Source organism: Ischnura elegans, chromosome 1, assembly GCF_921293095.1.
Source record: "Ischnura elegans chromosome 1, ioIscEleg1.1, whole genome shotgun sequence".
NCBI classification, from domain to species: domain Eukaryota; kingdom Metazoa; phylum Arthropoda; class Insecta; order Odonata; family Coenagrionidae; genus Ischnura; species Ischnura elegans.
This window is the reverse complement of record NC_060246.1, coordinates 156170249-156196231: the sequence shown is the minus strand read 5'-3', so window position 1 is coordinate 156196231 and position 25983 is coordinate 156170249. Positions and strand designations below refer to the sequence as shown.

Genomic DNA, 25983 nt, shown 5'->3' with positions numbered 1-25983 from the left:
AAGTATTTGCAGCTGTGATGCCCATAAAGTTCGCTGCATATCAACGCAAAATCTAACATTTCGTTTCGTGTCTGCAGTGGGTTTCTGTTCAAAAACAGGCACTTGAGTAAGTACAGCGGAATTAGTATTTGAAACTCATTTCTGTATCTATCAAACATTTTTTTACCCTTTCACGATCCTTTGAATCTCAACTTCGGCCTACAAGAGAAAACTATCTAAGTTCCGTATGGTAGGTAACTAAGTAAATACATAAGATAGATTTTCAGCTAGCAATGGATAGAATAAATCTTAATGGACAATAAATAAATATTTAAAAACGTTCGTAAAATAATTTTCATTTATCGCATGATTATATACCTGCCTTATTTTACTCCCGCATTGCGCTAGTGACGAAGTAATAACTGTTTTTCAGAAAATCACCCGCCATAAGAAAGTCGGCCAAAAGTAAACTGAGGTATTTTGCTTTCTTAAATCCCTCTTACATCAATTTGTCCTTTAAGGAACTAATACAAAGCTCGACGAAGATTTTTACTTCGATATCTTGCATTCAAGGCTCTGCCACTCTACTCTCTTAGCGAAGTGAATGGTGTTCTGTGCGATGACGTCAGAAGGCGTTTTAGGTCACGTGACTTCAAGCGATATTCGAGCATTTTTAAATAGCTTTATTGACGTTAGTTGAGTACTAGGAGAGTTTTGACATATATATTTGGACTCGTGAGAAAATTATCTATTCAATGAGACTAACTACCATGATGAACAAATTCCATGCATGTTCCCCATTGTCGATATGGGCCATGAATATCTACGATGTATACTACGATTGCATTAGTTGCAGGATACGTTTCACATGGAAACCTTATCCGCTTGTTAGGATGCTAGGGATTGATTTTATATGTTAATCATTCACTATGTTTTTGTGGTAGCAGTTTCATAAAATAAGTCGCGTGCTTCTAACAAAAATACGGCATTGACCTCATTTGGCAAGTCTTACAAAAAGTGCATTCCTGAAATTATGTTACCTTAAACAGATAGTTTCGTGGAATTTAAACTTTTCATCATTAATTTAGATAGATATGTATATTTTTTCAGATTGTGGCATATCTAATATGAGTGGAAGTGTGAATGATAAGTGTTTCTATGGACAAGGTGAGTGATTTAGTCATCTCTGAAGAGAATGAGAATGACTTTGCACGAGTAAACCTAAATAACATCTGCACAATAATTGCACAATAAGATCTGCACTACATCAGTGTTTTTTGTGATTCCTATTAATTTCTCTAAATCTTGCACTTATTGTTAGCCATATTTTACGCATCTTTTTCTCCAATTGGCATCAGATTCCATTTTACTTTATCTATTTCTTTCATTATATATCAAAATCTGCATGTAGAAGTCAGTCTCTCTGGTATCTCACCTTCTAGTCAGGTGAACTTTACAGAGCTTGAATGTCCTTGCTTGATGTACACTAATGATAGACATACATTTGGTTCATGAGAAATCATTAGGTTTGCTGTTTACCAGATATAGGCCTCTACATTTGGATTGTATTAGGTATAGTACTCCCCTGTACTCCCAGTAGGGATGTTAATCTTATGTACTCGTAGCTTTTTATAGACGTTTGCGCAAGAGTTTAAAGCATGATGATATGATATTTATAAAAAAAAACCAGTCAACACAGTATTCATAATGATCTCTTATATAAACTCATACGTAGGACTCCTTTAAGACTCAACATTAAGAGACATGAAAAGGTCTTGAAGACCTCACACTTCATGATGTCACATGAATGATGTCTTAAAAACCGCATACTTCATGTAGTCTTGATGACCTCACACTTCACGAGGTCTTCAAGATCTCACACACATGACGCCTGAAAAATCATTTCATGTATATATCACTGAATCATAATTTCAATCGTAATTATATATTTCTGCGTAAATACTATTTTTTCATCCTTCATTAACTCTTTAAATTAAGAAATAAGTTCGTAAACTTCTCCCTCCAATTCCGTTGAATAATCGGACACTTCCGCTTTCCACTAGCTTCGCCATTTTGTTGTCGTGTTATTCTACTGCCTTGAGCTCAGACGCCTAGTTTATGATTAATGTAGTGTGTACTCCATGACCTAGATCTTGCTCGTGTTTTTCCTTCTGTCTGCGAACGTGAATCAGGATTCCACCAGATACGAAATCGGAACGAACCTTGTGGACATCATGTTGTCCCACCTCAAGTAAAAATTTTTCCCTTGAAACAGGGCTGATTCTGAGGTGATACTCCACTGAATGTGTGAACACTGCCTTGAAATAACCTTGTAACTGCACTGCACTGCCTTGTCTTCAACAAGAAAAAGAGCACTCAACCGAAATTCTGATGCCATTCTCCCTTGCAAATCCATTGCATTTGAACTGCTTCTCCCTTGCTGCATATGTGCCCCACTGATACTGAACTGGACAATAGGCTCAGGCCAGGCCGAATTTATGACACCACTGCATCTCCCTTGCCGCATGTCTTTACTGCCTTGCCACAGAGCTGCAGCAGCATTTGGGTATCCCCTCTCCCTCATGGGATGAACTGCTTCTCCCTTGCTGCACATGTGCTCTACCGGCACTGAGCTGGACGGTAGGCTCAAAGGCCAGGCCAACTTAATAACTCCATTGAATCTCTCTTGCCGAATGTCTTTACTGCCCTACCATAGAGCTGCTGCAGCATTTGGGTATCCCCTCTCCCTTATGGATTTGAACTGCTTCTCCCTTGCTGCGTGTGTGCTACCCATCGTAAGTTTTGCCAACATACGGAACCCATCTACCGGACATATACGCGACCCCTGTTTTAAGCGGAAATGTATTTTTTTTTATTTAGCTTTTGGCAACACGTATATCTTTTGCCAATAACGAATTCTTCATTCAATGCGTTGGAGACTGCCGTCCACTTTTCCTGCCTCATGGATAAACCGGACGAGGAGGAGAATACACCAACCGGTCATCAATGCCGCGGATGCCGCGCCGTCCGTTAGTCATCCTGCGGAGTAGCGGACTCGGTGAACTGGAGCGGGCTTTCGAAGAAGTAAGGAATGCGGGTGTGTTTCGCTATAGTACAATGTATATTTACTGCTTATACTTATTAGTTACTGCTGATAGTTTTGGAAGCTTGCGTGGTTTTCGTTTGGAGTTCACACATAGCCTAAGTTACGAGTCATCGCTTCGTTTTTCATTGAACTATGATGCAAAGCACATGCTTCCTCAGTGATAATTTAAGTTTTGCTTTCTATAATTTGAATGCTTCACATTAATGCACCATACAACTAATTAGGCAAGTAAAGGAGAATTTTTATGTGCAATTTGGCTAATTTGATTTTGAGTTAAGTCGATTTCCAGACGGTACAGAGCCCCCGTATCTAACTCGTATGTAGATAAAATCAACAGATTTAGGCGTTACTTGGTGGAACGATGAGATATTCATGGTTAAATAAAAAACACAGTACTATTCCACAACCTTATATTAATATAATATATATAATATATAATACATATATAATATATATAATATATATTGCCTATATATAATATATATAATATAATATAATATAAGGTTGTGGAATAGTACTGTGTTTTTTATTTAACCATGAAAATCGTATGTAGATATTATCCGTTGACTATGAGGAAACTATGCCGCTCCGTCGCTTTTCGTCAATCCACAATATCCATTCAAGGCCTGTCGACGAAGCGCGTACGGAGCATGTCAATGTCCGCTACGAAGCGCGTACGTAAGGATTCGAAGCGCGCAGGAACACAGCACTCAGGCTAATCTCAATCGATTAGATCGAAAATTAGATATATCATAACTTGCACGATCGCAAAAGGTATCAAACGCAGCACAATCGATAGCTACCGACCATAGAGACGCCATGATGCCAGCAGAGAACGTTATGAATTGTAAGTTCTCAATAGGTAAATAATACTATATCATGAAATCTAATTACCACGAAATACTCACGACCGATAAAAACTTACTCGGCCACTAAATACGAACTCGTAACTCTGCGAAAAATGATATTCTTATGGCTAATTCACGCATCGATAGCATGCAGCATTCTTAAGTGGTTCGTACTTACTTGGAAACCTTAAGATGTTAATAAGAGTAAATTCTTATTAATTTTGACACTAAATAAGACATCACATAGCCCATGAGCATTGAAAGCTTACCCTAAAGCCTGACGAAATAAGATTTTTTCAATAAATATTGCCGATGAAACAGGAAATTTTAAGGGGCAAGAAAGAAAAAACACAGAAATACAATACGTACAGATATTATGTATTTTCTTTAGTCAGTCAAAATAATATTTCCAATTTTCTCTTCTAGCCCACATCTAATTTGGCGAAACAATTACTCTTATTCTTTTTCGAATAGAAAATTATTTAAAAGAGGACTGGTCGATACATAATAACTATCTTCAATACTTTCTCCGATGAACGCCCACTATCACGGCATCCACTTGCCCAAAACAAATCCACATCCACTATAGATCTATATGTCACTTCTGCCACAATGTCCGTCTTCTTGACGACAGGTAACAGTTAAGCAATGGTACCTTCCTCCAATCTGGGCACCTTCAATTCAACAAGAATTTTCTCCCCGTATTCTCGTCCAAGGCCACAAATTATCTTCTGATACCACAAGGTATGAAGTTCACAAACCTAAAATTAATAAATAATAAAAGACTATGTAACTTACTAGGTCACATTATTTCCAATTTTTGGTATTTCTGCATGAGAAATCAAATTACCAGGCTCGTAAATATAGTAAATAATTGTATAGCTGAATATTGTTTTTTTAACTACAACATAAGATAATTTGAAATGATGAAAGCTGACGTATATATAACACGCCATAGGTCAAGCTAGGGGTGAAATTGTTTCTTTTTATCGCCCAAATGCACTTCTTCTTCAACTCAGAATCTTTTGGAAAGCTAAAAACTTCAACCGTGCCCCGGAGCAGTGGCGGCTGGTGGTAATTTATCTAAGGTGTGTATTAGAGCAGATATAGGATGATTTAATTATATTATGTTAATACTAATCCATGAGCATCATATTTGGTCGTAATAGAATACATGGCTAGCAAAAAATATCACTGGTATGTTCTACCCTTAAAATTGCAGGAACAGAAATAATATTAGCATGCATGAAAATATTTATTCTAAACACACCTTTAAAAGTGACAGTAGGTGAAAGTCATTCTCCTTTCATCACTCCCTATGAGGAAGTAGTGTAGAAAACGGCCTTACAGATGACTCTGTAGACGGACTAGGATTCTGGGCGCAGGTAGTGCAGGTGGCGGCTACACCACTACACTACCTGCGAGTCACTCACCAAAAATATGCGCGTGAGCACTCGCATCATTTTGAGTCTGCTCCAGCCTACTGGAACTCCCTATCCCAGCCCATTGGAATCCATGTTCCTTTTTTGAAGCCATTTCATGCGTTCTCCAATTTGGTTTGGGGGTAGCGCCACCAGTAGAAGAGCCCAATCTCAAGAGCCCTAAGGATATGATTCAGCGTTAATTGCGATCAAGAGCACATGTGTAAAAAACTTCAATTTGAAGATTGAGCGAGCTACGGAGGGTATTTACCACAGAAATATAGTTCGTTTGATATAGTGAACGTAGAAATCGTTTTCTTTTTTTTAATTCCGATTGTTTATCTCTTTCGGAGAGATCCCGTGGTCCTGTGTTGTGCCGAATTGTTCCACCGGCTATGGCAGTTCCAACATGGAATATTCTTTATTCAAAGTCCCGTCGAAGCCAAAAATACGGAATTAATGGCAAAAAGCTATTCCTCGAAAGGATTTTACCCTGAATTTATGTAACATGAATTCATGTTTTGAAATTTGGCTGTTAAATAAATGTTTATATTTGATTATGTTTTTCTTTGACAATCAAAATGTTTTGGATTTTTCGCATGGATTTTTTTCCAAGGATTTAGATTATAAATATTTAATAATTTATACGGAAACGCGGTGATTAATTAATTTTTCGGTCGTGTTTGAGTTCAGCGCTAATTTGCATTACAAGAGGTGGCATCGCTCTTTTTCAGGGGCTTTGACAGTAGAAATGGAATCATATAAATTTAAGTGTTAAGGCATTTCCGTGTTGTGCCATTGAAAAAATTATTTTAATTTGGGGTTATTGTCCATATTTATATCCTACAGGAGCATTTCATGACAAGTTCAGTGGCGACGATCTAATTCGAATTATGTTCGGAGAAGAAATAACGATTTCATAGTAGCATGTTCAATCGATCTTTCATTTCCAGATTAAGACTCAGAAAGTTAAAAGTAATGCAATTTTCGAATTGCCAGACATCGTTTTCCGAGTAAGTTTTTAGTCAAATATGTTTCACTGAACACCTCATCGGCCGTTGCACAGTGGACCCAAATCGAAAAAAGCTGGCTAAAATTAATTACGCCGTTGTTATTATGTATATATTTGACTTAAAGGTCTATTATTATTTTTTTTGACCCGTTTATTCTGAATTTATAACTATTTTTAATGTATTTGCAATACTTTAATTGGTATTTCAAATATTGTTAAAACAATTAATTTTTTTAACATTGGAATTTGAGATTATCCAGGCGATAGTAAATACAAATTATACATATCATAAAACTGAATTAGTTATTTAAAACATATAAATATATGCATATAAAATGACTGCATTGCTAATTTTTGGACAATATTTGAACAACTGATTTTGATTGAACCAAGAGAACATTTTCTACTTTCTCATATGTATCGTATATGATACGAATAATAAGTTAATACAATTTGGAAATTTATATTATAAGTCTATTATTAATATTATTGTACTGTATTAATTGTTTAAAAAATTATAACATCAAATTCTAATTAAGTAGACAATTTTATAGTTCCTTGAAACGTGCCAATGGATTTGGAAGCAATTTTAAACGGGATTCCTTATTTCACAAGTTTCAACGGAGGCATTATTACAATAATTGAAATGTTATAAATAATATTTCATAACTCCTATAACTCAAGTTTAACGCCAGATTTATTGATACGCTTGCAATAAGCTCTTTACGCGGTGGCGCATCAATTTTACGGGCACATGATTTGGGACGAAAAATTAAATGAGATTTTCTATTCATTTGGGTTTTTTTAATGATCAAACAAATAAGTTAACATTTTTTCTTATCTTTCTCAGTCATTGTTACGAAAAAAATTTAAATACATTCATAATCACTATCCGACAAATCCTCATCTCTGTCGTCATCACTCTGCTCACTCAATTCTTCCAGGATTAATAAACTCTTTACCTGGACTGGTAACTGCAGTAATTTCCTTCTTTGAACCTTAGAAATACTTGATATCATTGCATCTGAAGTTAGGAGTAATCTTTTAAACAGGTCCTCATTCGCTGCTATCCAGGAAAATTTCCTTGCATGGTGCTCCCTGAATCTTCTCATGTCCTTTTTCCTCGTCTCCAATGCCTCCTCGGACAAGTGGCCAACAGGAAGGGCAGCTTCTTTAGATGTCCGTCGGAGGAGCAAGTACTGATGTTTCGTGAAATTACCAAAAACGATCATGGAAAGGGCTTCTTCCTAGGAGATTTGACTTTGCCTCACCTCCTTGGCTCCCCATTTTGATAACACTCGCCGCGCTCTTGAGAGAGTGGTTGTTGTCACCTCTTTTATTATTTTCGCCACGAACTCATCACCTTTGCTTCGATAACTAATGGATGCTCTGCTGGCGATGTGCTAGCTCTAAGATCCTCCGTTTTCCATCTCTTGGCCCTTTCACTGGACTTCTCAAATTGTTTTTTTGTTCGACCAATTTCAATAAACCTGATGAACCTTCAAAAGAAGCAATTTTGATTAACACATTGAATTGAGTAGAATGAATATCACTTTAAATTCATCACAAATTCCCCATTAAATACTTACTGAATGTAGTGGGTTGACGTTTAAATACAATCGAAGGAAATTTCAACTTCTAATTTAGGAAATCAGCGAACTTGCTTCTGAAAAACCTGTCATATCTTTTGCTTTCCTTCCACCGGCGAAGATAATTTGAGAAAAAAAACACTTCTCCGCAAATGTTTATAGGATAACTTTTGAATTAACGTCCTCATCTAACTCTAACTTGTTGCTCCAGCAATCCAATAAGTATTGGTTTTTAAACGATACGGACCCTTTTCCACTTTCAAGAAATTTTTCATGCATCTCAAGATCAAATACCTTTATTGCACCAAAAGTAATAACAAAATTGTTTGGCAGGGGTTATCAAACTAAAATACTATGGGCCCTTTTCTTCAACCCTACAAGTCTTCTTTACAAAAGTTCGAGGATACTCGACTTTTTCAAGACTATCTTCACGCTTGATGAAACTCACTTTCATGTCTTTCGTTTGGAAAAATCTGAGTAAAACTGAGTTTTGGCGAGAAAATTTCGGGCAAGCGATGTCTATAAGTAATTTGGGTTTTCCACAGTGTGAAGTTCACAATGCTAGTATCTCCATTTTCTAGGAAAGTTCACATTTGAAGGGTGAAAAGGCTTACTCCGTTCATCCCCGGTGGCCAAAGTGCAATTCATAACAAGTGTACAGAGAGCGGTGCTTGTGTTTTCCCGATGGGCGCAATAAATAGCCTAGGCCTTTTCGGCAGTCGTTTGCCCTGCATGTGGTTGAGGAGGCCGCTAAGGAGGCGACAGAGGGACAATGTGCCGCGTGAGGGCGAAAACTAATCCGTCTAACGGAAGGAAAGGGTGGAGTAGCATTTGAGGGATTCTTTTTTGTTCTGAATGCATTCAAGTATTTGAGGATTACTATAAGCACAGCTGAGAACTTTCGTTCCATAAATATATCCTTCCTCTCGAATCCTTAAGCAAATTTTATGAGAGCATGGACACGCGTAAATAAAAGGTAAGGTCAACTGGAAACCATTAATGATAAAACGTTCTACGTATGACAAGAGATGTTTATTTATAGGATAAGTATTTGTTATAGAAATAAAATATCCAACAACGTTGAATAACACCCATAAATACTGGATCTCCTCGAGCCCTACCACGCGCCAGCCAGGCCGCCGCCCGCGTCAGCGCATTGCATCATTGTATTTAAATCAATGCAGAGGTCGGAGTAGCTACTAGTAGCAAAAAATTTATTTATTACTGCGTAGAATATACTTTTCCCTTTGTATTGGCGCAAAAGATGACGCGTAGGAACGTGGTCCTCTAAACGATATTGTACATAGTATTTGAAAATTCGGGTAAAAAACACTGAAAGTTAAAAAATATATATGAAATAGTAAACATAGTAAAATCCGAATAAAATTTAGGTCCCACTATGTAAAAATATTTATATATGAAGTTGAAAATATTTTTGCCTAAATATATCTTGTAAAGGTTGTCCTGCATGACGCTGAACTTCTTCAAAATCGACCGATTTCACGCAACTGTCATTTTTACGGTGAATGCTCCATGTATGACGGATCACTGCAGCCGCTCTGATGGACAAAAATGCTAACTTAGTAGTATATTTTGTAGACCATATCCAGTAAAATCCGAATATAAGGTTCAAAAATTCCTTGCAAAAATTCGAAAAAACGACTTTTGGCCATCTTTTTTAGATTCGGGACCACTGTGCATTGTTAATTGTCTTCCTGCGGATCACAACGGCTATAATCCAGCATGAATTAATTTATTGGGCATGTACTATTTAATTTTATCGCAACTACCGCGAAAAATGCCTCAAGTCGTTATTTAATGACTAAAGATCAGAAATTGGACGTTGCCTCAGAAGACTGTGTTATAGCGGGTCCCGGTAACATGGCTTATGCGCAATTTGGCCCCCCTGGCTTCACTCGTAGAATTTTACTGGTTTCCGGAGCAATTGACCCATTTCGACCTCAATTTAATGTGGCACGTTTTTATTAATTTATGTTGACTTCTAATTCACCGCAGTGCTAAAGCGAACATAATAATTTCCTTCCCGGTTTCGTCGCCCTAACAACTATCCCTTTTCTCCGCTTGGTTAAATAATTGCATTCCTTAACGTACACCTAACTCGAGCATTTAATCTGGATGTTATTTGCATTACAAATAATGTATTGTATAGACGGTTTTCACCTTAACACTAGAATGCCAGGAAATTTGTATCCCCTAGAATGCCGGGAGGGTGTCATTTTGACACCCATGCTTTAATATGCATTTAACGTTGCAGATTATGTTTATTTTGGAGTAGATAGTATCAACTTTAGTTTAATACTGATTTTTTGCCCTAATATTAAAAAAAAACTTTATGTTTTAATAGAGTATCACTGAAGTAAAAACTTTTTTACAAAAAAATACTCTCCTGGAATGCGGTATCCATCGAAAAGATTGCGCTGAAACGTCGGAGGACGCTTGAAGGTGTAATAATACTTATATATAATCATTGAATACTTTTTTATAAGTATTTGTTGTTCACTGTAATTGGATAAATTTTATGTGCATAAAAAATTAAAATGAATACGACAGGATTGAATAGATAGAAAAAATTAAAAAGGACATTGTTTTTCTTTTTATTATTATTGTTAACTTTCTTCATTAATTTTTCGTCATAGAATGTAGAAGTGTGCTTCAAAAGACGAAAATTAAAATAAAACCATTTCGGTCACAAAACTACGAAATTTTTAAAAATAAAATATAAAAACCTCGTATGAACCCAAAAAGAAATCGAATGCTTTTTCATACAGACTTACGAAAAGCTTCATCAAAATAGTAGATTCTCTACATTCTCGCACTTTTGGTCTGTTTTGGCCTTAGGTTTACTGACTTTTCACTAAGCTTACAAAAAGCAACTCTGTTTTCATTGCATTTTATCTATACTTGACAATCCCTAGTCAGTTCTGGATTTGGTTGCCAGATATTCGTTGACTCAATGTAAGGGAAAGCAAGCTATTCTGATAAATTTTGTAAAAATAATTCGGGACATCTTTTGTGAAGTTATTTCCTTATATATAGTATTCAGGAATTTCTAGTGTCCAAGTCAAAAGTATTCTGTAAAGAAAAAAACAGGCAATCGCCTGGTTCTAGTTCAGACCAAGTATTTCCACCCCATCTGATCAATAATATTTACTTCAAAGTTGATCTCATTACAACACCTTACTGTTTCGGGCGATTTCTTAGAGTTGTAACTAATGTAAATATGAGGGCGAAGAGATCATAGAACAAGAACACATTTTTTGCTGTTTGTCGTGATGAACAGTAAGTGTTACGTCACCATTTTTGTTCGATTTAGTTGATTACAACTCTTCCCGAGAAGATTTTATTTCACCAGGTATTTCCTTTCTTCCCTTATTTACGGTTCCCGAAAGGCAAGTACCCTTTTGTTTCGAGCAGAGCTAGCAAAAGTGATGTGAAACAAATGCTAGTGGTTACATTCCTGCCCTTGCTCATGTAGGGTTGCATACGTTTCAATACAGCATGATCTGAAACGCGATCGCCAGCTTGACGAGAGCCGTCCTTGACGCCTCTGGTCAATCTGGAAGTTATGGAATCAGTTTACCAAATACATGCTGTCTTTATATACTGCAAACCAGTATTTATGCCCATACTTATCAGGCTTTGGTGCCATGAATTGCTTGAATGGACATCAAGCTTTGCTTGGAAACAGCTGTTCGTCAGTGGTTATGTTAGGCCCAGGTTATGATTCCTCAGCATGGCCATCTCCTTCTTACGATCTTGAACAAGGAGTTGACGTCACCTTGAAGAGCCCCTTCCACATCGGCACACCATGTCACGACCACGCACAATTTCTTTTCTGTCCGATAACCAGTGCATATCCAGTAATTCAATTATGTGTACATGCGTATTGTAAAATAAATATGTGTATCTTTCGTGATTAAATTACTAAACTGAAATATACAAAACACTGAGACTGACCGTGCTCACTATTTTCATCATTTTTGTATGATCTAAATTGCACCTCCTGTGCAACCCAATCGTTGCCCGACTCAACATCTGCATCAGACGCTTTCTCCGACACGTCTCCAGAAATATCGTTTGGCATTTCAATACTTTGCTCCGTCGTAACACGTCTATGCAGTGCCATTATCAAGACAGAACTGCCGAGGCAAGTCAAGCAGCAGGTCGCGACCATGGCGACCCAGTCCGCCAAACACGCGCGCGAGCCAGGCAGCCGAACACAGAGGCTCGGCAGCAGCTAACTGCATTGTCGCGCGCGTCACTTTACTGCAATGTTTCAGGGCATATAAGTGTCGCCTCGGTAAAAAAAATTAGCTGGTTTCAAGGCAAATCATTTGCAAAAGGCAGCGGAATATACTTACCTTACTAGCTACTAAACTTTTGAAAAAAGTAGTATACAGCCGATGCTCATGGAAATTATGTAAGACAAACAATCATGAAGGTAATATACTATACTAAAATATACTATACTATACATAAAGGTACTACACATGAAGATAATGTACTACACTATACTAATTTGACGAATAATTATCAAGCCGCATCCCACGAGACACCTAAACCGAAGAAAGAAGTGATATAATATACTGGGTGTCAAAATGACACCCTCCGGCATTGAAGGTAAATTTGAATTTTTGAGACGAAAAAAATTATGGGGGATATCCCTTTTACTGTCGTTTTGTTAAGATCTAAAAATGAATAAAAGTCACGAAAGATTTTTTTCTACAACACTCTCTAAGGGCCAGCTCCGTAAAAAAAATGTACGTGTAGGGTGTCATAATGACACCCTTCGGCATTCTAGTGTTAAATTCAGTATCTATTGCCAAAAAAATCCAATGCTTCGCAATGCAACGTAATGCTCCCGGTGGGCTCTTCGCCTAGTGGCGCCTCTACTGGCCAGAACTCTGAGCTGGCTTCAAAATAGGAACATGCCTAAAGCCCTAGTTCCGGAGGGCTGGTCTGCTCCCATCACCCATTTGAACTGTACATACCCCCCTTACTTCGAAACTCCCTTGGCTACTAACTAGAGTGACGCTCCCTTGGTAACCAGCTAGGCTAAAACTCCCTTGGCCAGCTATGCTTAAACTCCATCGGATAGCTAGACTGGAACTTCCTTGTATGCCCGGCTGAAACTCCCTTGTTTTGCTGAATACATTTCTCCTACCCATCCATTAAAATTCCCTTGTCAAATCATATGAAACACAGTAAATTAACAACTTGCGCAACTCAGCCAGCAGTGGATGATAATTGATCACATAACAAATTTCTCCCACAGTTATTTATGCATGATAAAAGATAAAGGGTGGACAGGTGATTGCGATCAACAATAGTTATAACTGCAATGACCACAAAATTTTTCAAGACACAATTTATTTGAACATGAAAATACATCGATAAATTAATAACTGTTAAAAGCACATACAAAAATATTCCAAAAGAAAAAAGTCATGGAAGTTAGATACTCCTGCAACAGAGAAGAAACATGACTGATGGGAGTCACAAACGACTCAACTCAAAATCAAATTAGCAGAATTGCACATTTAAAAAAAACTTTCCTTTACTTGGCTTATAAGTTATAAGCATTCAAATTATAAAAAGCAAAATTTAAATTATCATTGAGGAAGCATGCGCTTTGCATCATAGTTCAATGAAATACGAAGTGATGACTCGTTACTTAGGCTATGTGTGAACTCCAAACGAAAACCACGCAAGCTTCCAAAACTATCAGCAGTAACTAATAAGTATAAGCAGTAAATATACATTGCACTATAGCGAAACCCACCCGCATTCCTTATTTCTTCGAAATCCCGCTCCAGCTCACCGAGCCCGCTCCTCCGCAGGATGACTAACGGACGGCGCGGCATCCGCGGCATTGATGACCGGTTGGTGTATTCTCCTCCTCGTCCGGGGTATCCATGAGGCAGGAAAAGTGGATGGCAGTCGCCAAGGCGTTGAAGGAAGAATTCGTTATTGGCTGCATGACCCCCGAAAAAGGAGCTTGAAATCCTTAAACGTGCCTGGATTAAAACACGAATTCAATGTCAACGTTCTCATGGCTAAACATGGAAGGAATAAACACGCCATCACAGAAGTTAAAACGCTTACTTCCAATTTTGACTGCAGTCACCACCACCAACCTCGTTCTCCCCTTCACCTTAATTTCGATTAATTCTTGCCGTTTACAACCGTCGAAGTACCGGGAAAATATTTATGCCACCAATCTTTTCATGCCAAAACCTACGCTCACCACCCGTGTTTTGCTCATAGCAAATTGAGAGAAATAACGGCAACCGACAGCTTGACGAGCGGGAAAAGATATACGTGTTGCCAAAAGCTAAATTAAGAAAAATACATTGCCACTGAAAACAGGGGTCGCGTATATGTCCGGTAGATGGGTTCCATATGTTGGCAAAACTTACGATGGGTAGCACGCACGCAGCAAGGGAGAAGCAGTTCAAATTCATAAGGGAGAGGGGATACCCAAATGCTGCAGCAGCTCTGTGGTAGGGCAGCAAAGAAATGCGGCAAAAGAGATGCAGTGGTGTCATAAATTCGGCCTGGCCTGAGCCTATTGTCCAGTTCAGTATCAGTGGGGCTGACATGCAGCAAGGGAGAAGTAGTATAAATGCAATGGACTTGCCAGTATATCAAATTGGCGCTGTTCATTTGCAGCGACTAAGGTTGAAATTATTGAAGTATCAGTTAAATGTTACTTATTTACCGGGTAAACTTATGCATTTTGTCGACCATTTTTCACGCTCTTATGTTACAGACCATGTCACTGATGCTCCCACAAATGCTAGAGGTAGTCCATTCCATTAGCAAGCATCTGCCTATGTCAAAAGAGTGTCTGGCTCAATTTCAATTGGAAACTGGCTAAGATAATGTCTTGAGTCAAATAAGTCAATTTTGTAAGTCAGCCTGGCCAGTTTATAAAAAGTTATCTGAGGAGTGTAAACCATATTATAAGCTTGAAAATGGTATTTGTTATGAAGAGGGTTTAATTTTTCTAGGGGAAAAAGTAGTAGTTCCAGGTACTTTGAGATCTTATGCCCTCAAGTTGCTACATGAGGGTCACTGTGGAGAAAATAAAACTAAGGCTAGAGGTAGAGGGTTATTTTATTGGCCAGGCATGTCATATAGCATTATGGATTACATAAAATCATGCGGAATCTGTGAGATGTTTCGCCCAGCCAATTTTAAGCAACCATTGCAAACCCACTCTATGGCAAATCTTCCATTTGGAAAAGTGGGTGCAGATATTTCTGACCATTCTGGTAAAAGTTATCTTGTCCTCATAGACAAGTATTCTAAGTGTGTTGATATTTGCAAACTTAAGTCCAAAATAGAATCAGCTGTCATAGATGCTATGCAGATGGTGTTCAGTACTCATGGGTTTCCTTGAGTTCTCCTGGCAGATAGCATACCATTTTGGTCCTGTGAGTGTAGGCCGTATTATAAAAGTAATGAAATAGAGCTGAGAACACGTAATCTTCACTATACTTACGCTCTAATGGACTTGCAGAAATAGGGGTGAAGCTTAGTAAAATGATCCTAAAAAAGAGTCAGGAGGAAAAACCGACTTCAGAAATCTTTTACGTGAATAACGTAACACTCCTCTGCCTGGACTAGACTGGTTCCCATCTCAGTTACTGGTTATTCGATTACTTCGCACAAAGATGCCTGTTACTTACAACACGGTTAAGCCCAAAGTTATCAGACCACAGGATGTGGTAAAAGCGTTGCAATCAAAGTCAAACCAAATGAAATGCATTATGATAAAACCTCTATACGAAAGGAAATTACCTTTCAGATAGGTGAAAAGGTTCTTATTAAAACAAGTAAGTGTGACAACTGGGAGCCTGGCGTTATTGTGAATAGACATTCTAGTCCCCGTTCATATTTGGTGAGAAATTCAGTAGGAAATGTAGTGAGGCGTAAAGTCATACATTAAAAAAATAGTAGCATGTCCCTCATCTTATGCTACATTACTACCAGATGTGAACGCACCAATCCATAATGCTGTAGAGTCAGAGAATCAAAATGTTGTACTAACAAGGAGACTTTGCCTAACTGATGTCAAGAAAGAAGATGAGACCCTTTTTATTTGAAAGCAGACACTAAGGTAGGAATACTGCTGAAGGGTTTTGTCCAAATACGCCCGGGTTTGAGAGAAAAAAGCATTTAAAAATTTAAAAATACGGTCACGTTCAATTTAATTTAAAAATTTCGCCCATTATTTAAAGGTCAATTTGGCCCAGTGGTACCGTATTGTGCTTTTGTTTTGAAAGGCCAGGGTTCTAGGCTCGGAATGAGTAATTTTTTTCCAGTCTGCCACTTTCTCCATTTTTTGTACTTTGTTCCGTCTTCTTCAGATTTGTTGATTTCAGACGTTACACGTTTTTTTTATCAGACTGCTTTTTTAGAATAAGCCTTAAATTGACATTCATGTCGCTAGCTTACCTTGCTTCGAATTATTCTTTCCGTTGCCGAGATTCATCCAAATAGGAGTGATATAACTCTGATGCTGGCGTCGTAGTAAAGGGAACTCGTTTCCGAAGCAAAACATTTTAAACATACCGGATTCGAAGAGTTTCCCAGGTTCCTACTTCGAGTAGAGTTTTACCTGTCTACCTCCATGATCAATTTTGAGTACTCCATGTGCTAAACGTTGTTCTTCTTACATTTATTGCTGTCAATTAGTCAATTTTTAGCTTGGTATTTGTTAAAATGTTTAACATGCTAAATTTTCAGAATGAAGTGAGAATCGTTACTCATTATAGCGCTCGCCGTCGAATGGACCCCAACTATTGTTTGGCGGGCGGAAGGTAGGATTTTGAAAAGAAATTTTGTCCCCAACACTTGGATCGTTGACGGGCTGAACGAATAGGACAACGTTTTTTTAACACTTAATAAACTGGATAGGAGGTTGAAGTTCTGTATTTTTTTCGGAATGTGTAAAGTGTCCAAAAAGTCATTTTTGACCACCCTGTCAACCATTATCCCCTATTCTTTCTTCCCTAACCGATCGCTAGGCGAGGTATGCTCCCCCTGACTCACCCTCCCCTCAATATCAGTCTTCTTCTTTCTGCGTATTTAGCGGGCAAGAGCTTTCAAACAAACTGTATAAACTTGGGAAGGAGTTTTTGGCACATATGAACTTTTTATTAGCTGGATTATACTACTAGGCTAACTTAAAATTGGTTCATGGCCCGCAATGCTTGAAGTCGATGTCCATACGATCGTATCATTTTTAGATTGGTTTGTCGGTTCATCCCTTCCCTTTTCTTTTCTTTTTCCATGGCCTACCTAGACTCCCACTTTCTGCTACTTCCTTGTGCTTTTCTTTGCAGCACGATATCATTCAGTTTTCCCTTCCTTTCATGAGACCATAAGGTATAACCCCGCGAGGAATTGTTGCCGTATACAGGACCATTTATTTTAGGAAATACCTCAGTAATATAGGGCACCAGAACAAAAGAATTGAATATTACTGATATTGGCAGTGCCTTCTCCAATTTTTCCTTTTTTATTTATTAATTTCCCCTTTACATGAACTCGGATGATATGCGTCAAAAAAACCAGAAAAGCACAAAATTGAAAAGCACCATGAAAATTTAATAAAACTGCTACCTGAGCATTTGCACTCGCGTTTTTTTTTAAGTCTTCAGAGAAACATATTTCCCGCAAGTTCTTGAAAACACTTCTATTTTCTACTAACTTTGACGCATACCAAGCATACCTAAGCATATTATTGAATGCTGGCGAGGACAATTGATGATGAACAATGGAATGAATTTTTATTCCATCCTCATGTGAGGAAATCTCCCTTTGCCCTTGAAGAAGGAAGGTGCAGTTCTGGATTCGTGCAATAAACTGTTTTATCTGTCTGTATAAATATACATCGCACGGCTGGCATACGTTTGTGCACTTCGGTGGTATAATTTTTATGCTGCATAACGGTTCTCCTTCCTCGTCGATAAATAGTTCATCGTAAATGGCAGCATTAGTTTGCCCCCCCCCAGGAATCGATAAGCAATAACAATGTATTGTTTTTAACGTATGGCTGGAGAACATTTTTTAAAAACTTAATATACAACGCAGTTCTAAGTTTTCCAGATTTGGAACACACGACAGAAACGTTTCCAAATTCATTCTCCATTTTCTTCACACTTTCACACACTCGCGGACCAAAATCACCTCCAGGTTCCTGCATGCACAAAAAAACTTTATGAAACAGCTTTCCTTAAGCAGTAATAGCGTACTGCGCTGTATATGAGTGTGTCATTTTCCTCACGCTCCCAAGAGCCACCTTAACAATTTTGTCTACTTTGCTAGAGAGCGTCCTCTTCATATTTATTTATTATTTTTAATGTTCGCCCAACATATACATAATTATAGGGCGAACAATACAGGTATATAAATACAAAAAAAATTGAAAATAAATTGGTCACAGCCACGAAATAGTAACAATCATGATAACAAATGCTGAAAAATATTAACTAAATACTATCACAGTCGCGAAACATATTCTTAACATCTTTTACAAAGCAGTATTTATTTTGATACAAGTCTAGATCGTTGAAATTTTTGTTATATAGTACACAAATCCTTCGTATTTGCGTATTGGAACAATAATTTGTTTTAACCTTTGATACGTAAAATGTTCTTTTAAACCGGCTATTAACATTTGGAACTATTATTTTTATTTCCTTCAGTAACTCATAACATAGGCCCTTATTGATGACATCATGCAGAAACAGAAGATCGTTTATGGTTCTTATATTTTGCAGGGTATGAAGACCAAACACTCTTAACAAATCACTATAACAAACATAATTTTCGAAAAGCGGATACACATGATATAATACAAAATATAGAAATCTTAAAAATCTCTTTTGAACATGCTCTAGCATTACAATATGTTTCTTTAAATAGGAATTCCAAATAACTGACCCATATTCCAACGTACGTCTCACATAAGAATAATACAATGTCTTAAGTACCATCTCAGAGTCAAAATATTTTGACATACGGTGTATAAAGCCCAACAGTTTACATGCAGTTATGCTAATATTCAATATATGTGTGGTGAAATACATTTTGCTTTCAAAGGTGACCCCAAGATCCTTCAATTCATTAGTCCTATTCAATTTGGATTCTTCCATATGGTAATTGTATTTGATTACATTTTTTTCGTGAAAAAGATAAAACAAAACACTTATCAACATTAAAAAATAAACCATTTTCATGAGACCAGGTGACCAGACTGTTTAAATCTGACTATCTGTAGGCAATATTGTAAATTGTTCACCTTTGTATATAGTTTAACATCATCTGCAAACATTAGACATCTTGAATGATGGATACATTGTGGCAAGTCATTAACAAATATCAAAAACAGAAGTGGACCCAGGTTCGAACCTTGAGGTACACCAGATATAACGGAGTATTGGTCGGACACCACGTTTCGATACACTACGTATTGTTTTCTTTCGTACAGAAATGAACTCAAAAGAGTTAACAAAGAACCCGTAATGCCAATACTTTTCAGTTTGCTTAGCAATATGTTATGTTTTACAGTATCAAAGGCTTTTTTAAAGTCTAGGTAGACTGCATCCACCTGAGAACCGCTATCCATGGAATTCATAACATAATCAGTTAAGATAGCTAGATTGGTAGATACTGACCTATTAGCTATAAAGCCGTGTTGCGTATCACTTATCTGATTTTTTATGAGAAAGTTAATACGCTTACATAAAATACCCTCAAATATTTTTGAAAAAAACAGACAATATACTTATAGGCCTATATTTTTTATGTCGTTTTGTTCTCCCTTTTTAAAAATGGAACACACCTTGGCAGTTTTCCATTTTGTGGGAAATACTCTACTTTTTAAAGAGTTATTAAACAACTGACATAAAGGCCTGGTTACTCGGTGCATTAACCTGTACGGGTTAATGTATGAATGCGTGTCTGTTTGCATGTCTGAATTCATGGACGTTTGCGTGAACGAGGAGAATGAATGAGCGGTTACACGGTACATGCGTTTGCACAAGTTTTCACACATTTTCTCGTAACGCGAGGCGTTTAGTTTTTGTTTATTCCCTTTACAGTGCGCAAAATTTAAATGTGAAAACAGTATCATTAGGTAGGAAGCAGACGATACCTACCAGAAAATAATTCCATTTTCGTTGTTTCCTGTAGGACCAGGAAATTTCACATACTGGTAATATATTTGCGCTGCCGTGGAAACAGTGGTTTTCATTGTAGTTGCCGAAGTTGTTCCATTTCGTGCCAGTAATATTTATTTATATTTAATATTTATCGTTATCGCTCGCTTAATGCTATATCTCAATAGTACTCTATTAATAATTTCAAACCGTTATCAACGTTAGTACTTAGGCTGAAAATTTGTAGACGCATCTTGTTTTTAAGCCGTGTTTACTAGACATTTTTCTGTCATCTGTTTCACTGAGTGTAGATGATGTATGAGAGTAGGTATTTTTAATACTTTGTTCTACTTTTGTCCGGGACGGTTATAAAGTTAAGAAGATATTTCCTGTTGATGGAAAAGATGTTGGTTTAGTGGTCTTGTCGATTTATGAACTTGCGTAATGTGAGTCGTATTTTTGTGGTGGGCCAGCGCATTCCCACCTCGGACGTATAAAAGGTAGAATTGTCGTTAATTCGTATGATATAAATTATGTTTAAATGTGTTCTATAAGTCGTATGATAGCCGTTACATTTCACAAATGTCGTGTTGAAAACTCTGCGACAACCTCATCGATTGTTTTGTTCCGGCATAATACAATCAGAAAGATACCATAGGCATAAACTTGGTATGTCCGGCATACATACAGGGATAATCTATACGAATATAAGTGAAGATGCAAATGGTGGGTTTGTGGTAGGATTCAAGCACTTACGATACAGTAAATATGAACAAATACGCGTAAAGAGTTACTGAAGAGCCAAGACGGCCGTGGAATAGCCCTGCAGATGACAACTAAATGTGTCGTTTCCCACCAGGTGGCTCTGTTATCAACTTGTGCGAACGCATGAACGAAATTAGAACAGGTTCTATTTTCCGTTCAAGGTGTCACCAAGACAACTACCTCTCCCTTGGACCGGAAACGCTTGGTGATCAACTTGACTAATCAGGACATTGACGAATCAACGGAGTCCATTCTTGCCAAAGGTCTGAACTTTGCCCCGGCACCTAGGATGATACCTTACAGCGACTTCATTGGTGGTGTCGAGCAAGCCATTAGGAAACTACCAGGGGAGGCTGCTGAGGAGGTGAGAAGTGAGGTCTCCATGGTCCTGAAAAGGGCCGTTCCGCCGAAACCCAACATCTCAAAGGAAGAACGTGACGCACTCGGCGCCTTATAACAAAATAAAACGATCACTATCTTGCCAGCGGACAAGGGCAATGCCACTGTCCTCATGGAGACCACCTTATACCAACAGAGGATAGCGGAATTACTTCAGGACAAGGCCTACGTGAAGCTTCCCCGGGACCCCACTGACAGCATAACGAGGAAGACAATTACGCTCCTCAAAGGATCGGCTCTGCCGATCGAAACTGTCAAGAGCCTGAGGCCACAAGCACCGGCTCCTCTGAGGCTCTATGGATTGCCGAAAATCCATAAACACGGAGCACCTTTGAGGCCTATTGTAAGTGCCATTGGATCACCCACCTATGACCTAGCGAGACATCTCGTCGACATCCTCTCTCCATACGTGGGACTATGTGAACATCACATCAAGAATTCCGCGGAGTTTGTGCAAACACTAAGTGAAATCCATGTGGAAAAAACAGACCTACTAGTTAGCCTAGACGTAGTGTCACTTTTTACCCGTGTTCCTTTGACTGACACTCTATGTCTCTTGGAACGCAAGTTTGAACCCGACACAGTGAAATTATTTCACCACGTTTTAACTTCCACCTACTTCCAATTCAACGGTGAATTCTTTGAGCAGGCTGAGGGAGTTGCCATGGGGTCCCCTCTAACCCCCGCCGTCGCCAATTTCTTCATGGAGGATTTCGAAGAGAAGGCCTTAAACTCAGCTCCGCTACGCCCAAAGTATTTCTACTGGTACGTTGACGATACCTTCATAGTGTGGCCACACGGGAGGGACAACCTTGACCAGTTCTTGGAGCACATGAACAGCCGGCATCCCAACATCACCTTCACCATGGAACTAGAGAAGGATGGCCGGCTACCGTTCCTGGATATTCTCATCCAACGGAAGAGCGATGGAACTCTTGGCCACAGCGTTTATCGGAAACCGACAAGCACCAACTTGTACTTGAATGGAGGCAGTCACCATCATCCTTCGCAGCGCTCAGCTGTACTGACAACCCTGTTTCATAGAGCCATGTCCATCTCTGACCAAAACAGTTTACCCTCGGAGTTGGCACATCTGAAGAAAACCTTTGCACAAAATGGTTACAATGGACACCAAATTTCCATGGCCCTTAAAAGGACCTCCGAACCACGGGATAAGCGCCATATAGAGGACAAAGAAAAGCCGGTTGCAAGAGCGTGCCTGCCTTATGTCTCATCAGTTTCGGGGAAGATTTCGAGGATACTCAGGAGGCACAACATCGAGACCATCCACAAGCCTCCCATGAAATTGAAGGAACAGCTGGTACGAGCGAAGGACTCAGCCGGTCTCAAGATTCCTGGTGTCTACCGTGTCCCCTGCGAGTGCGGTGAGGCATATATTGGAGAAACTGGCCGCACCATTGAAACCAGGCTTAAAGAACATAAGCGGCATCTGAGGCTTGGTCAGCTAGAAAAATCTGCCATTGCTGAGCATAGTGTCGAACACGCCCATAAAATTCAATTTGAAAAAACAGAGGTACTTTGTCATACCAAAAGTTTTTGGGACCGTCTCACCAAAGAAGCCATCGAAATTAAACTGGAGAGGAAGAACTTTAATCGCGATTCAGGGTATTCCCTTAGCAGCACTTGAAAACCCGTTCTGAAAAAACTGACCGAATACAGGGAAAGGACGATACGACGGACAGACCAATCCGGAGTCAATCCCACCAGGCGGGAAACTACCAGCCAATCCCGAGGAACCTGACCGGAGGAGGGCAGCATATAAGCAGGCCCATTCCCGCATCACAGCATCCAGTAGCCCTGATGATGAGCGCCGAGTCGGAGCTCGAAACGTCGGCCATTATGAAGCCTTTAACCCGGTGGGAAACCCGAGAGAAGTTTACTCACATCATTCGCCGGGAAAGCATCAAATCTTTCTTCAGGACCAATAGACTTTTTCGTATCTAAACTTTGGATTGCTTCAAGCACTTCATCCTTGCTAATACTAATAATAATTACATAATCATTGAGTTTCGTTAACTCACTTATTCTTAGAGTCATCCACTTGAGTAACATAAACAGACTTAAAATATTCTTTTAATGCATTAACTATTTCTCTTGGTGAGGCAAATTCACAACCATTTAGTGTAAGCACTTCAGGGATATGACCACTAGCCTTATTTTTTCTCACAAATTTCCAAAAACTACTATAGTTCCCGTTAACAACTTCATGTTTGATATTTTCCAAGTGAAAACTCATAGCTTTATTAATATCTTCTCTAACTTCTATTCTTAAAGTATTGTATTTTGATTTGTGATAACTTGACCCAGTTTTCATGAAAAGTACTCTATGCCTATCTTTCTTCTTTATTTTTTTAATTACTTCGTGAATGTATCACGAAGGATACTTGTACCTTAATATTTTACATTTTGGGATAGATATATCAATCGCTTCATTTAGGTAACTGTAAAACATTTCCAAACCAGTATTGACATCACTAGTAGATGAAATTGCGTTCCAATCTTTACTCCGCAGCTCCTCATATAATTTCAAGTAGTTACTTTAAAGTTATATGAATTGCCAAAATCATTTATTGGTTTTTTTGTGATACCACAGTCATAATTAACGGTTACTGCTGGGTGATAGTGATCTTCTTTAATCACTGGCAACGTACAGCGAATCACCTCAATATTACTCTCGGCCACATTAGTAAGAACAAGATCAAGAAATTTTCCGTAACTATTTTCATCATTATTCTTCTGTTTCAGACCCATTAAGTTCGTGAACATCAACTACTCAATACATAATGGTGTTCTCGTTTCAGAGGATGACATGAATGATGAGCAATTAAAGTCACCAAGGATAAATATTTCATTATTAATAATTTCACTAGAGGTCAATCTGTCAAAAAAATTAGTATACACTTCAAGCATAGCATCTGGAGGGAAATAGAATACACATAAATACACCCATTTATTATTTTCCACCTGCACCTTGATCCAAATATTTTCATCACATGTTTCTAATTCTTTTAACCTCATTGACTTATACGTATCCTTCAACATTACTATTACTCCACCAACTAGTTTTTTCCAGTCAAATTCTCATTTCTGTCTTTCCGATGTAATTTGTATCTGCCACTCATGCATACCTCTGAATCACTTATATAATTACTTAGCCATGTCTCACTTATACATATTATATCATGGTCAATATCACCTAACGAGATGTTGAACATTTTTAACTTACTTCTCAAACCTCTCACATTCTGATAATAGATCGAAAGTTGCTGATTAAATGCACAAATTGTTCCATTTCGATCTTCCGTCCCTGGTAAACAAGGATCCCTTCCTCATTGTAAGGTTTCTATAAAAAACTCACTTCGAATGCTTATTCTATCCCCACCTTCACTTTTGCGAACAAATATACGACCACCGCGCACCCATAAGTACTTTACCTTACCATTTCTTTGAAGGTCTCTTGCTAGGGCATACAATCTTCTGTTTGTTTGTGTTAAAGCTTCATTTACAAAAATAGGGCTAGCCGCGTTAACATTCCCTGTGTTCAGGTGAAGGTCCGAGAGTGACAGATTTCTCTTCACCCTCCTGGATCGAACAAATTCTTCCGCTATGCTTGACTGGGCAAAACGTACAACTAGCGGCGGATGCTTAGACCGGGTAGAATGCTTCTTCCCTACCCTATATGCAGCTTCAATATCACTCCCATCGAGTTTAATACCCAAGGCAAGACCAGTTTTAAACACGATTGCTGAAGGAGCATCGTCATTTGACATCGGAACACCATGTATTTCGGTAGTATTCCTGAGTGACTCTTGCTCCAAAATATTCAACTTGTCCTCAAAGTCACAAACTCGTTTACTCAAGGCAACGTTTTCCCCAAATAATTTATCTAATCCATCACTCACTTTACTAAGGTTACATTGGACTGCTTCTTTAGCTTTTGTTTGCTCACTTAGCGTCTTCGTGTGATCGTGAATGACACTATTCCACGAATTAATTATTGTTTTAACTCACTCTGCTCATTCTGCACCACCGATATCTTCTCCGACAGTTCGCGCAGCAGGAGCACTGATGAATCCTCCGAAGTGCTGCAAGACGCTATCTGTTGTACAGCTTCATTCGCCACGCAATCTGGACGATTCCTCAGAGTCTCAGGATCGCAATTGTAACAACTCCCCCGCTGTTGCTGGCCATCCTCGAGCAACTTCAATACATCCTTCGACATGATTGGCACACTGCATGAAAACTCTTGTTATACTCATTGCAGAAAACCGACGTCTGGCCACGCTTTATTACATTTCCGCAGGAATTGCACTGAGATGGCATTTTACGACGAGAAGAAACGAGGGAAGAGTGTGTGACAGCGAGCGGTGCTCAGACACTTCCGTACACAACGACTGCTCGGCTGCGACATATCAACCCTGTACGCACACCCGGTCTGATCTGTGTTTATTACGAAATCCTTATTATAATTTGAAATCAGGCTTCTTGCTTGCTTCTGAAACTTCATTGCTGATTGCAGGATTTCTTCGATAAAAGCATACTCGTTGACACGTATTTTGCGTTGTACAATTCGGTGTATCTTCTTAAAAGATGCCACCCATGAAGCACTCGCAGAGAATTCAAACTCTTGCGATATGTGCTGAAACGAC

General features: G+C 38.5%; 1 protein-coding gene across 1 annotated transcript; it reads left to right on the top strand.

Annotated features, from left to right (window-relative positions):
• The first annotated feature begins 1106 nt into the window (after nt 1–1106).
• Nucleotides 1107–24096, top strand: LOC124168469. The gene is made up of 4 exons (XM_046546774.1): nt 1107–1146; nt 21076–21285; nt 21400–22773; nt 24080–24096. Exons 1-4 carry the CDS (start codon nt 1107–1109, stop codon nt 24094–24096), a joined length of 1641 nt encoding a protein of 546 aa, XP_046402730.1.
• The last annotated feature ends 1887 nt before the right edge of the window (nt 24097–25983 follow it).

What these genes read in the sequence shown, in the direction of transcription:
- LOC124168469 (XM_046546774.1), top strand. Translation starts at nt 1,107, where the DNA reads ATGAGTGGAAGTGTGAATGATAAGTGTTTCTATGGACAAG. An exon ending in TAAGTGTTTCTATGGACAAG is followed by an intron (nt 1,147 to 21,075) that starts GTGAGTGATTTA and finishes TTTCCGTTCAAG; the next exon opens with GTGTCACCAAGACAACTACC. An exon ending in GGCTGCTGAGGAGGTGAGAA is followed by an intron (nt 21,286 to 21,399) that starts GTGAGGTCTCCA and finishes CTATCTTGCCAG; the next exon opens with CGGACAAGGGCAATGCCACT.